The sequence below is a fragment of the Macaca fascicularis genome, chromosome 12 (genome assembly GCF_037993035.2).
Source record: "Macaca fascicularis isolate 582-1 chromosome 12, T2T-MFA8v1.1".
NCBI lineage: Eukaryota > Metazoa > Chordata > Mammalia > Primates > Cercopithecidae > Macaca > Macaca fascicularis.
Window position 1 is genome coordinate 20,737,725 of NC_088386.1, and position 13,391 is coordinate 20,751,115.

General features: G+C 41.6%; 1 protein-coding gene across 18 annotated transcripts in view; it reads left to right on the forward strand.

Annotated features, from left to right (window-relative positions):
* Positions 1–5,840: 5,840 nt before the first annotated feature.
* CCNT2 (cyclin T2) overlaps positions 5,841–13,391 on the forward strand; it is a 38,313-nt gene continuing 30,762 nt past the window's right edge. For all 18 annotated transcript variants that reach the window (XR_012421084.1, XM_074008917.1, XM_074008908.1 and 15 more), the window contains exons 1-2: positions 5,841–6,029; positions 6,828–6,909. Coding sequence is in view for 4 of the 18 variants with exons in the window: in XM_005572993.5 (XP_005573050.1) it covers positions 5,872–6,029; positions 6,828–6,909 (240 nt within the window). In the remaining 14 variants the exon portion in view is untranslated. The remainder of the gene's footprint in view (positions 6,030–6,827; positions 6,910–13,391) is intronic.

Consider the following 13,391-nt stretch of genomic DNA (forward strand, 5'->3'; position numbering starts at 1 on the left):
AATCTCCGCTCACTGCAAGCTCTGCCCCCGGGTTCATGCCATTCTTCTGCCTCAGCCTCCCCAGTAGCTGGGACTACAGGTGCCTGCCACCACGCCTGGCTAATTTTTTTGTATTTTTAGTAGAGATGGAGTTTCACTGTGTTCGCCAGGATGGTCTCGATGTCCTGACCTCATGATCCGCCCGCCTCAGCCTCCCAAAGTGCTGGGATTACAGGCAAGAGCCACAGCGCCCAGCCCTCTTCCCTTTGTTGATTGTATCCTTTGCTGTGCATAAACTTTAACTTGATGTGATCCTATTTGTCCATTTTTGCTTTGGTTGCCTGTGCTTGTTGGGTATTGCTCAGAAATTTTTGGCCAGACAAATGTCCTGGAAATTTTCCCCCATGTTTTCTTGTAGTAGTTTCATAGTTTAAGGTCTTAAAGTCTTTAATTCATTTTTATTTTTTTATAGGACAAGAGATAAGGGCCTAATTTCATTTTTTTGCATACGGACATCCAGTTTTCCCAGCACTATTTATTGAAGAGACTGTCTTTTCCCCAGTGTATGTTCTTGGCACCTTTGTTACAAATGAGTTCACTGTAGGTGTGTGGATTTGTTTCTGGGTTCTCTATTCTATTCTGTTGGTCTATGTATCTGTTTTTATGTGAGTACCATGCTGTTTTGGTGATGAAAGCTCTGTAGTATAATTTGAAGTCAGGTAATGTGATTCCTCCAGGTTTGTTCTTTTTGCTTAGGATAGTTTTGGCTATTCTGGGTCTTCTGTGACTCCAAATAAATTATAGGATTGTTTTTTCTATTTCTGTGTAGAATGTCATTGATGTTTTGATAGGGATTTCATTGAATCTGTAGATTGCTTTGGGTAATATGGTCATTTTAACAATCTTCCAACTCATGATCATGGAATATTTTTCCATTTTTTCGAGTCATCTTCAATTTCTTTCATCAGTGTTTTATAGTTTTCATTATAGAGATATTTTGCTTCTTTGGTTAATTCTTACGTATGTAATTTTATGTGTAAACATTGTAAATGGGATTACTTCTTAATTTCTTTTTCACATTGTTCACTGTTGGCATATAGAAATGTTATTGATCTTTGTGTGTTGATTTTGTATCCTGCAACTTTACTGAATTCGTTGATCAGTTCTAATAGTTTTCCTTTGGAGTCTTCAGGTTTTTCCAAATACAAGATCATATCATCTACAAAGAAAGATAATTTGACTTCTTCCTTTCCAGTTTGGATGCCCTTTATACCTTTCTCTTGTCTGGCTGCTTTAGCTAGGACTTCCAGTACTATGTTGAATAATGGTGACAATAGGCATCCTTGTCGACTTCCAGATCTTAAAGGAAAAGCTTTGTTTTTTTTCCTATTCAGTATGATACTAGTTGTGGGACTGTCATACATGGCTTTTATTATGTTGAGGTAAGCTCCTTCCATCCCCTGTTTTTTTAGGGTTTTTATCATGAAGGGATGTCAAAGTGTATCAAATACTTTTTCAGCATCAATTGAAATGATATGGTTTCCAGTCTTCATTCTGTTGATATGATGTATCACATTGATTTATTTGCAACCATCCTTGCATCCCAGGGATAAATCCCCTTTGGTCATGATGAATGATCTTTCTAATGTATTGTTGAATTCAGTTTGCTGGTATTTTATTGAGGATTTTTGCATCAATATTCATCAGAGATATTGGCCTATAGTTTTCTTTTTTCAATGTGTCTTTGGTTTTAGAATCAGGGTAATACTGGCCTTGTAGAATGAGTTTGGAAGTATTCTCTCTTCCTCTATTTCAGAATAGTTTGTGTAGTATTGGTGTTAGTTCTTCTTTAAATGTTTAGTAGAATTTAGCAGTTAAGCCATCTTAAGAGTTCTTTATCAGACATATGTTTTGCAAATATTTCTTCCTTGGATGTCATTCTCTTAACAGTGTCTTTCACAGAACGGAGGTTTTAGTTTTTTTAATTTTAATTTTAATTTTTGAGATGGAGTTTCACTCTTTGTTGCCCAGGGTGGAGTGCAGTGGCACGATCTCGGCTCACTGCAACCTCCGCCTCCCAGGTGAAGTTGCTTGATCAACTCTCCTATCTCAGCCTCCTGAGTAGCTGTGATTATAGGTGCCTGCCACCATGCCCAGTTAATTTTTTATTTTATTTATTTATTTTTTAGATGGAGTCGCCCTCTGTCGCCCAGGGTGGAGTGCAGTGGCACAATCTTGGCTCACTGCAACCTCCACATCCTGGGTTCAAGTGATTCTCCTGCCTCAGCCTCCCCAAGTAGCTGGGACTACAGGCGCGCGCCACTATGCCCAGCTAATTTTTTTTTATTTAGTAAAGACAAGGTTTCACCATGTTGGCCAGGCTGGTCTCGAAATCTTGACCTCAGGTGATCCTCCCGCCTCAGCCTCCCAAAGTGCTGGGATTACAGGCATGAGTCACTGCGCCTAGCCAGAGGTTTTTAATTTTAATGAAGTCCAACTTACTAGTTTTTTCTTTCATGGATTGTACTTTTGGTGTTGCATCTAAAACCTCATTGCCGAACACAAGGTCAACTATATTTTCTCCTATGTTATCTTCCAGAAGTTTTACAGTTTTGCATTTTACATCTAGGTCTGCAACTCACTTTGAGTTAAATTTTGTAGAAGGTATAAGGTCTGCATGTAGATTTAAAACTATATATATATATATATGGCTTTCTGGTTGTTCTAGCATCATTTGTTAAAGACTATTATTGCTCCATTGACTTGCTTTTGCTCCTTTGTCAAAGGTCAGTTGACTATTTATGGGTGGGCTCCCTATCATGTTCCATTGATCTATGTGTCTGTTCTTTCTCAAATACCACACTGGAGATAGAGTCTTGCTCTATCACCCATGGGGGCTGGAGTGCGGTGGAGTGATCTCGGCTCACTACAACCTCCGCCTCCTGGGTCCAAGTAATTCTCATGCCCCAGCTTCCCAAGAAGCTGGGATTACAGACATGCACCAACACACCCAGCTAATTTTTGTATTTTTAGTAGAGATGAGGTATCCCCATATTGGCCAAGCTGGTCTTGAACTCCTGGCCTCAAGCAATCCCCCACCTTGGCCTCCCAAAGTGCTGGGACTATGGGTGTGAACCACTATGCCCTGCCTAGATCCATATCTAAGTACAGGTTGAGCATCCCTAAATCTGAAAGTCAGAAACACTCCAAAACCCAAAACTTCAAGCCGCGACATGACATTCAAAGGAAATGTTCATTGGCGCATTTCAGATTTAGGATTTTTGGATTACGATGCTCAATGACTAAATTTATAATTCGAATATTTCAAAATCTAAAAAAAATCTCTAATCCAAAACACATCTGGTCTCAAGCATTTCAGATACGTGATACTTAACCTGTATTACTTTGGGGAGACAGTACTATTGTAAACGGCATTGTGTTTTTAATTATAAATTCCAATTGTTCATTGCTGGTATACAGGAAAACAACTGACTTTTGTATTCAACCTTGTATCCCAAAATACTAGAGTTTTATTTCTTCCTTCCCAATATGTGTACTTTAAATTTACTTCTTGTTAGCTAGAACATCAAGTACCACGTTGAAAAGACTGGTTGAAGGCCGGGTGCGGTGGCTCAAGCCTGTAATCCCAGCACTTTGGGAGGCTGAGACGGGTGGATCACGAGGTCGGGAGATCGAGACCATCCTGGTTAACACGGTGAAACCCCGTCTCTACTAAAAAATACAAAAAACTAGCCGGGCGAGGTGGCTGGCGCCTGTAGTCCCAGCTACTCGGGAGGCTGAGGCAGGAGAATAGCGTAAACCCGGGAGGCGGAGCTTGCAGTGAGCTGAGATCCGGCCACTGCACTCCAGTCTGGGCGACAGAGCGAGACTCCGTCTCAAAAAAAAAAAAAAAAAAGAAAAGACTGGTTGAGAGGGGACATGCTTGCCTTGTGTCAGACTTTAGGTGGAAAGAATGTAGTTTCTCACAATAGAAACAATCTATTGTTAGCTGTAGAATTTTTGTAGATGCTCTTTATCAAGTTGAGGAAGTTCTTTATTCCCAGTTTGCTGAGTTTTTATTATGAATGGATGTTGAGGAGGGGCACTTATTATTTGTGTGTGACAGGATCTCACTCTGTCACCCAAACTGGGGTGCAACCTCACCTCTCACGTTGAAGCGATACTCCCAAGGAGCTGGGACTACAGATGCCGCCACATCCAGCTAATTTTTAAAAACACTTGTAGAGATGGGGTCTCATTATGTTGCCCTGGCTGGTCTAGAACACTTTGGCCTCCCAAAGTGCTGGGATTACAGCCATGAAACACTGCACCTGGCCAAGGATGTGCACTTTTTAAATGTTGCTTTAAATCAATCTATCCTGGAAATTGCAAGCAACATAAAACGTAAAGCAAGGGAGGTATGAAATGGCAACTGTTCACAACAACTGCCTACTATAATCAATATTCTTGTGCAATGCATATACTGAGCGTGGGAGCCCCCAAAAAATCACTTGCCTTCATGGTCTTTGGCAAATAAATATTTTATTTTTTTTATTTTTGAGACAGGGTCTTGCTCTATCGCCCAGGAGGGATAGGGTGCAGCAGCGAGATCTAGCTCACCGCAACCTCCACCTCCTGGGCTCAAGCCATCCTCTCACTTCAGCCTCGGGAGTAGCTGGGACTACAGGCGCGCCACCAAGCCCGGCTAATTTTTGTACTTTTGGTAGAGACAGAGTCTAACCATGTTGCCCTTGCGCTCGAACTCCTGACCTCAAGTGATCGACCCACTGGACCTCCCCAAGCGCTGAGGTTACAGGCGTGAGCCACCGTGCCCGGCCTCCAAATACTTAGGACTTTAAACTTGGAAACCCTATTCACAACACAAACTCCGAGTGAAGCTCTGTGGAGCTTTCTTACAGGAAGAAATGCAGGAGTTAATCAACAGGTATGTGGGATGTTCCCGCATCAAATCCTAAAGATAAAATTTTAACCCAGTTCCTCTTGCACGTATCTGCTTCTCCCCAACCTTGTCTCGCAGAAGCCACAGCACGGTCTGAAAACACGCCTCGTCTAGATTCAACACCTCATTTAGAAATTCAGTTTCTCGTTGCTAGTTGGATAGCGTTTGGCAAGTAATTTGAAAAAATAAAAATAAACCCACGGACGGAGTGGTCTGGGATTTAAACAACATAACGTAAGGTGAAAAAAGCACTCAGGCGCGGACAGCCATGGAGCGTGACTTCCTCTGCACTCTTTCCCGGCCAGCTCCACGCCAGAGCCGCGCGCTAGGCGGAGGCTGTTGGTAGCGGAGGCCGGAGTCGCACGCCTACGAGACTGCGCGGACCCACCCGAAAGGAAAATGGAGGTAGTGGCGTGAGGCTGCGACAGTGAAGGGTATTTTTCTCTTTTTAACGGGCCGCTAGACCTCCCGTCAAAGGAAGCGCCCGACGGGCCTTCGAAGTCCACGCCCAGACCCCACAGCGCAGCCGCCCGACCGCCTCTCTCCACACCGGCCAGGGTCCAGCCTCTCCCACTCTCCTCTCCCCGCCCCGCCCCGCCCCTCCGCCCAGCCAACCCTAGACCCGGCATGCGCTGCGCCGACCTTTTCCTTCCGAGCCGACCCCCACCTTCGGCGCCTCCCAATGACAAGAGGCGCGGAGCATTGTGGTCCCGCGCGCGAGAGCGAGGCCGAGGACAGAAAAAGAAAGCAAAAGACCAGGGCGAGCCGGTAGAGCAGACCCCGCGCATGCGCACGGGCGGGGGCGGTGGTGAAAAAGGGCGGTGCGTGGTCTACGGCGAGCGGAGTGGGGCGGGGTCGCGCGCCTTGGCTGGGAGTCCGCGAGCCGGGAGGGGCGGGGGGTGAATGAGGGAGCGGGCGGAGGAGGAAGTGTCATGGCGTCGGGCCGTGGAGCTTCTTCTCGCTGGTTCTTTACTCGGGAACAGCTGGAGAACACGCCGAGCCGCCGCTGCGGAGTGGAGGCGGATAAAGAGCTCTCGTGCCGCCAGCAGGCGGCCAACCTCATCCAGGAGATGGGACAGCGTCTCAATGTGTATCCTTTCCTATCCTGCGCCGCTCACGCCCTGTTTCCCTTGCCCGGTCGCCGGGCCTGGTGCTCCGCGAACATGGCGCCGCCGGCCTCGGCCTTCGCTGGACCTCGGCCCCGCGGTCAGGGAAGTAAGGCTCCAGCTCGGGCAGTCGCGAGGGGCTAGCAGAGGAGGGGAGGAGGAGATAGGACCCCAGGAATGCGGGCCAGGAGTCTGCGTTGTGTAATCTGTTTCGGGCAGCGCGTGGTGGTGGCGGCGGGGGATGGGAGTGTGGCTCAGGCGAAAGAGAAATTTTAGGGATTATTGCAGAAAAGGGGCGGCTCCTTGGACTTGTCCCTGTCCCCTAAGGGTTTGAGAGGTAGAAGGGTTAGCGATGCTGAAAGGCCTAAGTGTTTTCCGCAGCCTTTCCCCGCTCTCCTCGCCGGCTTGATGGCGGCTCTCTTCTACCTTGGGAGCGCACTGGAGGTCTTTTATGTTCTTGGCGTGGTTTTGTATGGGTGTGTGCGCGCGCGTTTCAACTGTTTCATTTTGAGTTTAGTCAGTCGTAGCCATTGATAAATAGTTCCAGGGCCCTCAGCGCTGTGAGAGTGAAAAGATCAGCAGTTCTTCCTCCCATTTATTTGGCGTAGAGTCTATTCTCTTCCTGCCGCCCCACCCCCCGCGGGCGTTTATTTCTTTATTTCTAGTTTGGCGTTTGGATTTGAATGGGAGGTATTGGAAAAGAACCTGGGAATTTTCCATCAAAATTGTTTTGGGAATGAGATCTTGCTTTTGTCAGATATTTCCTAAATACTGTGTTCCAGCTCTCAGCTTACAATAAACACTGCGATTGTTTATATGCACAGGTTTTATATGCACCATTCTTTCACCAAATTCAACAAAAATGTAAGTACTAGTTTGTTGCCTGTTTTTACTATGCGCAAATTTGAGGGTAAATCGATACGCAGAAAAAAAGTTGGTCATTGCGTTGTTGGATTTAGTGTTCTGAATTAACGGTAAACGTATATCACGTGATAAATATTTTGCTTCAAATGCGGGCTTTTTGTGTTTTTAAAATTTGTGATGAATTAAACTGCAAGGCACTGTTAAGCTCTGCCAGGCCTTTTAGGCTAAAAAAATAAATTTACTTCTTTAGAGAGTTATTACATAAGTTTTCTTCATTTAAATTTTATACCTAACATTTGAATAATTTCAGTAGTAATGTACAGTGGAATTGGACAAGTCTGGTCGTTCTGTGATACATCTTAATTATGTTGTACTCATTGTTTAAAATACTGTGAATTGAAATTAAATTAATTATGACATTCTTTTGAAAGAGCTGTTTAGCAGAAATAATTCATTTCTTCATTTGCTAACCCAGTAATTTCTTAAGATGTCAAACTTTTCTGTTTATCACGTTAGCATCAATTGTCTCCTAAAATTTTGGGTGATTCAGACGTCAATTCTTGCTTCAGATATAGTACGTCAGGAGTATGTTTATGTATTAGTAGTAAAATTTACACTTGAATATTAAGGTACATAACCTGTAAACCTTGACAAATAGAGTAATAGAATTTTGTTGAAATGTTAATTTCATTTATGAAAGATGAGTTTGGTGTATGTTAAGTAACATGCATACTGTGTTGTGTGTGAATAAAGAAAATTGCATATTTAGAAATGTTTAACCCTGCTTTAATTCTGTTTTTGTTACTTTTTATCATAGTTATTTTTAGAGTATTATTCTGAAAGGTATGTGTAGAAAAATGAACCAAAGAAGACTTTCTGCTGTATGTGGATAGTCATTAGGACTTATTTGCTAAGAGAACAATCCCAGGAAAGATCCTCAGAATATTATTTTTGAAATGGAAGAAAGGCTTCATGGATTAGATTGAGTCCTACCTTAATCTCCTCGGATCCTATTTCGTTTATCAGTTTGGCATATAGGTTTATCTTGGACCATATATATTTTAATATACATTTTGGTCTTTTGAAGACTTCTTGCTTCTATTTCTTTTTTAAATCTGCGTAGTTCTTTCTCTGTTGCTTCTAGTTTTCCTAGTTATTTCTTGTGCATAACTTAGGTCAGTGATAGTGTTATGGAAGAGAAAGGAAGCCATTGGTGATTACATTTAGATTAAGAGAATTTAATTTTTATATAAATTGCCTCCAAAGGCAGTAGTGAACTAATGAGTGTTAATATAAATGTGGTTTTCCTTACGTAATCCTGGATAATAATGGTCGAAATTACAAATCAAAATAGTTCTGACTATTCTTTATATGGCTACAGATGTCTCATTTGCTGTCTGGTTTCTACTTCCAATAAATGATCTAGCCACAAGTCTTCACTTATTTATTTATTTATTTATTTATTTATTTATTTATTTATTTTTGAGACGGAGTCTCACTCTGTCACACATGCTGGAGTACAGTGGTGCTGCCGCAGCTCACCACAACCTCTGCCTCCCTGGTTCAAGCTATTCTCCTGCCTCAGCCTCCCGAGTAGCTGGGACTACAGGTGCATGCCACCATGCCCGGCTAATTTTTGTATTTTTAGTAGAGGGGGGTTTCACCATGTTGGCCAGGCTGGTCTTGAGCTCCTGACCTCAGGTGATCTGCCCCCCTCGGCCTCCAAAAGTGCTGGGATTACAGGCATGAACCACCGTGCCCGGCCATCTTCACTTCTTTGTTTTGAGCCCTCCTTATAATTTGTCTTTATGGCCTGGTTGGCGTGCTTTACAACAAATACCCTGCTTAAAGCCAGAATTCACAACTTTAGATTGTCATTTGCATTCTAGCTTTCACTATTTTACTTAAATGTTTTCCTTCAATAGAAAGGCCAGGGTATTAATTTTTTATTACCTTCTTTAATGTCATATTGTGGATGAAGGTAAACCAGGATTTTTACGTGGAGTCATTAATAATTGAAATCTGTTCATTTCTGTTTTGAGAAATAGTATTATACTTTTCATATCTGTTGTCTTTTTTACCTTTGCTATTATAATATCGAAAGTGGTTTTTATATTTGTGTCAGTGCACTTGCATCAGTTACACAGCCTCACTTTTATCTCCCCCCCGCCGTTCTTTTAGGGCAAAGGGGGTGGTCTGAAATTGAATGTGAGTCACTTTTAAATTTGTATTATTCCCCATCAGTGGGAAACTTTTGTCTATATACTGAAATGTCATGGTAAACTTAAAAAAGCATGAATCTTCACCAAACTGAACACCATTCAGCAAATTAAACCCTATGAAATAATAAGCCTAAATAAGTTAAGACGCTAGTGACAAACTCTATCTAGTCTTACAGTTAATATTAATAACATCCATTAACTGTATGAAAATATTTTTAAATGTTCACGTGACTTAATTTTATTTTCCAACATTGTAATATTAAAAGTTTTAAAACCCCCAAAAGTAATGTGCTGTTGTATTACTATTTAAGAATAAAATCAGTATCAGCATGTTTTGGTGACCCAGAAATGGTCTCTTATCATTGAGTTCTTTTGTCTGTTACTCAGAGTTGAATAGCTGTCAGCAGTAAATGACTTTTATATGTAGCCTAATTAGATAAATCTACACTTTGTTCACTAGATGCAATGCGGTTCATGTAATTGGAATTAATAAAGAATGGCCTTGCTGGATCAAGCTTAAAAATAAATTTAGTAAAGTGTAAAAGCCCCTGAGCCAAAAGTGCTGCCAAGGTGTATACTGAAGGAAAGCACCCACCCCCCAGGTCACACTTAAGTAGATATTGATGCAGCTTCTCTTACAAACTCCTGATTTAGTCTTTTGTGATGCATTTTTTTCTTATACCAGTTCCAAGTCCCTTAAGATTAGATTGTAAAGAGCACACCCTTTTCTAAGTATTTTTGTTGGTCATGGTCTGTTCTCATAGCACATCTCCAATTTACTTGATCTTTTCCATCTTCTCTTTACTTAGTTCCATTGCCTCTTTCTTGAGCTCTAGCAATCAGAACTCCGTGTATAATATGCAAGATTTAAAGGTATTACAGGGCCTGGCATGGTGGCTAATGCCTGTAATCCCCGTACTTTGGGATGCTGAAGCGGGCGGATCTCTTGAGGTCAGGAGTTCAAGACCAGCCTTGGCCAACATGATGAAACCCCGTCTCTACTAAAAATATAAAAATGAGCTGGGTGTGGTGGCACATGCCTGTAATCCCAGCTACTGGGGAGGCTGAGGCAGGAGAATCGCTTGAATCTGAGAGGCGGAGGTTGCAGTGAGCTGATATCACACCACCACACTCCAACCTGGGCAACAGAGCGAGTGTGCATTTCAATGCATTGTTATACTCTGGTCATGTTTTACAGGTGTCAAATCAGCATGTGTTTCATTGTGAAGTCTAAGCAGATGTTTATTATAGCTCACTTCCTCTTCTGCCTTTAGTTTAATAAAGCAATAATTAATCCAAGAATAATCTTATGCCCAAGATCCATTAGCATTACTCAGAAATACTGCAGTGCTGTCCAGTAGAACTTTCTGCATAGTGTAAGTTTTGTCTATTTGTGCTCTTCAATGTAGTAGGTACTATCTTGTAAATTTGAGACGGTTAGCCTAGATAATTTTTAAATTCCTTTTAAACTATAAATTACCTGGTTGAAGTTTTATTAAGATCTCACTATGGCAGGCACTTTATATTTGTCTTGTTTTCTCAGGTAAAGTATTCTCCTAAGGAAGCAGACGCAGTTACTAAGTGACTTGTCCAAAATTAAAACTATTATGTGGCTGGGATTTGAACCCAAGTCCTTTGCTTAATCCCAAACTGTAGTTCTCACTTTTTCCTATTCTAGTGTATTTCAGAAGTAGAGCACAATAGCAATTTATGCCAGTGATTTGTAAGATTTATAAAGTAAACAATGAAAAAAACCTCAGATTTTGATTTGCCCGCCTCATTGCACTAAATCCAATGAGGTCCTCTTTATAAGTCCCAAATTCCTCTTTTTCAACTATACATCAGTGTTAGCATTTATGCATTGTGTATCACTGTTTTTCTTTAGGGTGCTTTCTGTTTGCTTTCATGTGACTGTTCTCTGTCAGGTTTTAAGACTCAGCTGAAGTTCCTACTCTTTCATAAAGCATTCCCCAGATAACTCTCTTTTCCATTTGTGAATTTATCTCTCTGATCTTGCCTTTGAATCTTATTCACATCAGTTGTATTCCATCTGTTTGGGAGTTTATAGTGTGACTGTACATATGAGATGACTTTTTTTCTTTTTAATTATAAAATATATAAAACAAACAAATGTATAGCTTAGGGGATTATTATAAAACCTTGTAATCACCAACCAAGTCAAGAAATAGAACTTTGCCAACTACCCCAGAATGCCTCCATGTGCTCAACTCAGTGTCAACCCCTCCCGCCAAAAGTAACTAGTATTCTTTTTTTTGAGATGGGATTCTGGTCTTGTCACCCAGGCTGGAGTGCAGTGGTGCAATCTCGGCTCACTGCAACTTCTGCCTCCCGAGTTCAAGTGAATCTCCTGCCTCCTGAGGCCTCCTGAGTAGCTGGGATTACAAGTGTGCGCCACCATGCCCAGCCAATTTTTGTATTTTTAGTAGAGATGGTTTTCACCATATTGGTCAGGCTGGTCTCAAACTCCTGACCTTGTGATCCCCTCACCCAGCCCCAGTATTCTTACTCTAACAGTAATTACTTTCTTTATAGTTTTAGCACCCAACTCTCCATTCCCAAATACCATAGACCTTGCTCATTATTAAAAATTTGGCAAATCTTTGAAGTCTCTCAATATGCATGTTTCCCCTCCATTCTTCTATGTCACCTAAGTTTTATCTGTTGAAGGACCCTAGGGTGTGTGACCTGTAGAGTTTCCACCTGTCTGAATATTGCTGATTGTATAGTCACGGTGCAGTTTACTGTGTTCCTTTGTTCTTGCATTCCTGGAAAAATTGATGATTAGATCCAGAAACTTAATCAGACTCCTGTTAGATCCCTTAGGCAAGACTATAGACGGTGTTAATGTTCTTTTCCTCAGAAGTCCTAGCGTCTGGTTGTCTCTCTTTGTAGTGTTAGGGGCTGTTGATATTCAATGCCTGGATCCTTTCATTCATTGGTGATACTCTAATTCTGTCATTTCTTTCTTGCAAATTGGTATTTTTGTATTGAAATTCTTGATTAATCTCCTATGTGGACACCCAGTGGTACGTATCATATAGGATAATTACTTGAATTTTGCCCTTTTTGTGATATAATTCACATACTGTACATTTCACCCATTGAAAGTATGATGCCGTGGGGTTTGTGGGGTTTTTTTAAGAATATTCACAGAGGTGTGCATCAATTTTTAGAAGTTTTCACTACACCAAAAAGAAATCCCCAACCCAGCAGTCATTTCTCCCTATTCTTCGCCCAGCCTGTTAATAGACATTTCATAAATGGAATCATACAATATGTTGTTCTTTGTGACTGACTTCTTTCACTTACCGTATTTTCAAGGTTAATCTGTGTTGTATTTATCAGTAGGTTGTTTATTTTTCTTGCTGAACTACCCATTATTCCGCTGTGTGGCTAGACCAAATTTTATATATCTGTTCATCAGTTGGTGGGCATTTGGATTGTAAGCCACTTTTTGGCTAATATGAATATTGCGGTTAAGAACATTTGTGTACAAGTTTTTGTGTAGACTTGTGTTTTTGGTTTCTCTTGGGCTTATACCCAGAAGCAGAATTGCTGGATCATACAGTAGTAACTCTAGATTCCAATAATACTGGAAACTTGGATAGCTGCCCTTTTTTTTTTTTTTTTTTTTTTTTTTTTTGAGACTAGGTCTCTGACACCCAGGCTGGAGTGCAGCGGCACAATCATGGCTCACTGCAGCCTCAACCTCCTGGATTCAAGTGATTCCCCCACCTCAGTCTCCCAAGTAGCTGGGCTTACGGGCACGTGCCACCACACAGTTAATTTTTTAAATTTTTTGTACAGATGGGTCTCACTGTGTTGCCCAGGCCATTCTTAAACACTTGGACTCAAGCAGTCCTCCTGCCTCAGCCTCCCAAGACTCAGCCTAAAGCAGCTCTTTCCAGTGTGATTTGTCGCTTTAAGCACTGCTCTTCTGATCTTTTCTTACATTGTCTATGTGTGAACTGAATACTCTTCGGTTACTCATTTTTGTGAGATACTAACTTTCCTGAACTTTAAAAAGGTGATATACTTTCAGAGTACTTTAATAACTTCACAGAGCTCCCTTTTCTGTTATTTTGTATAATGTTCAGAAGTGTAGCAGCTTACTTTCTGGGAGTTTCTGGCCCTCTTCCCCTCCACATTTTTAGTTTCTCTTTTCCCTTGTCTCTATCTTACTGATTGTGCTTTTCCTCCCAATGGTTTCTCTTCAAAATGGAGTCTTGGAAGAGAACC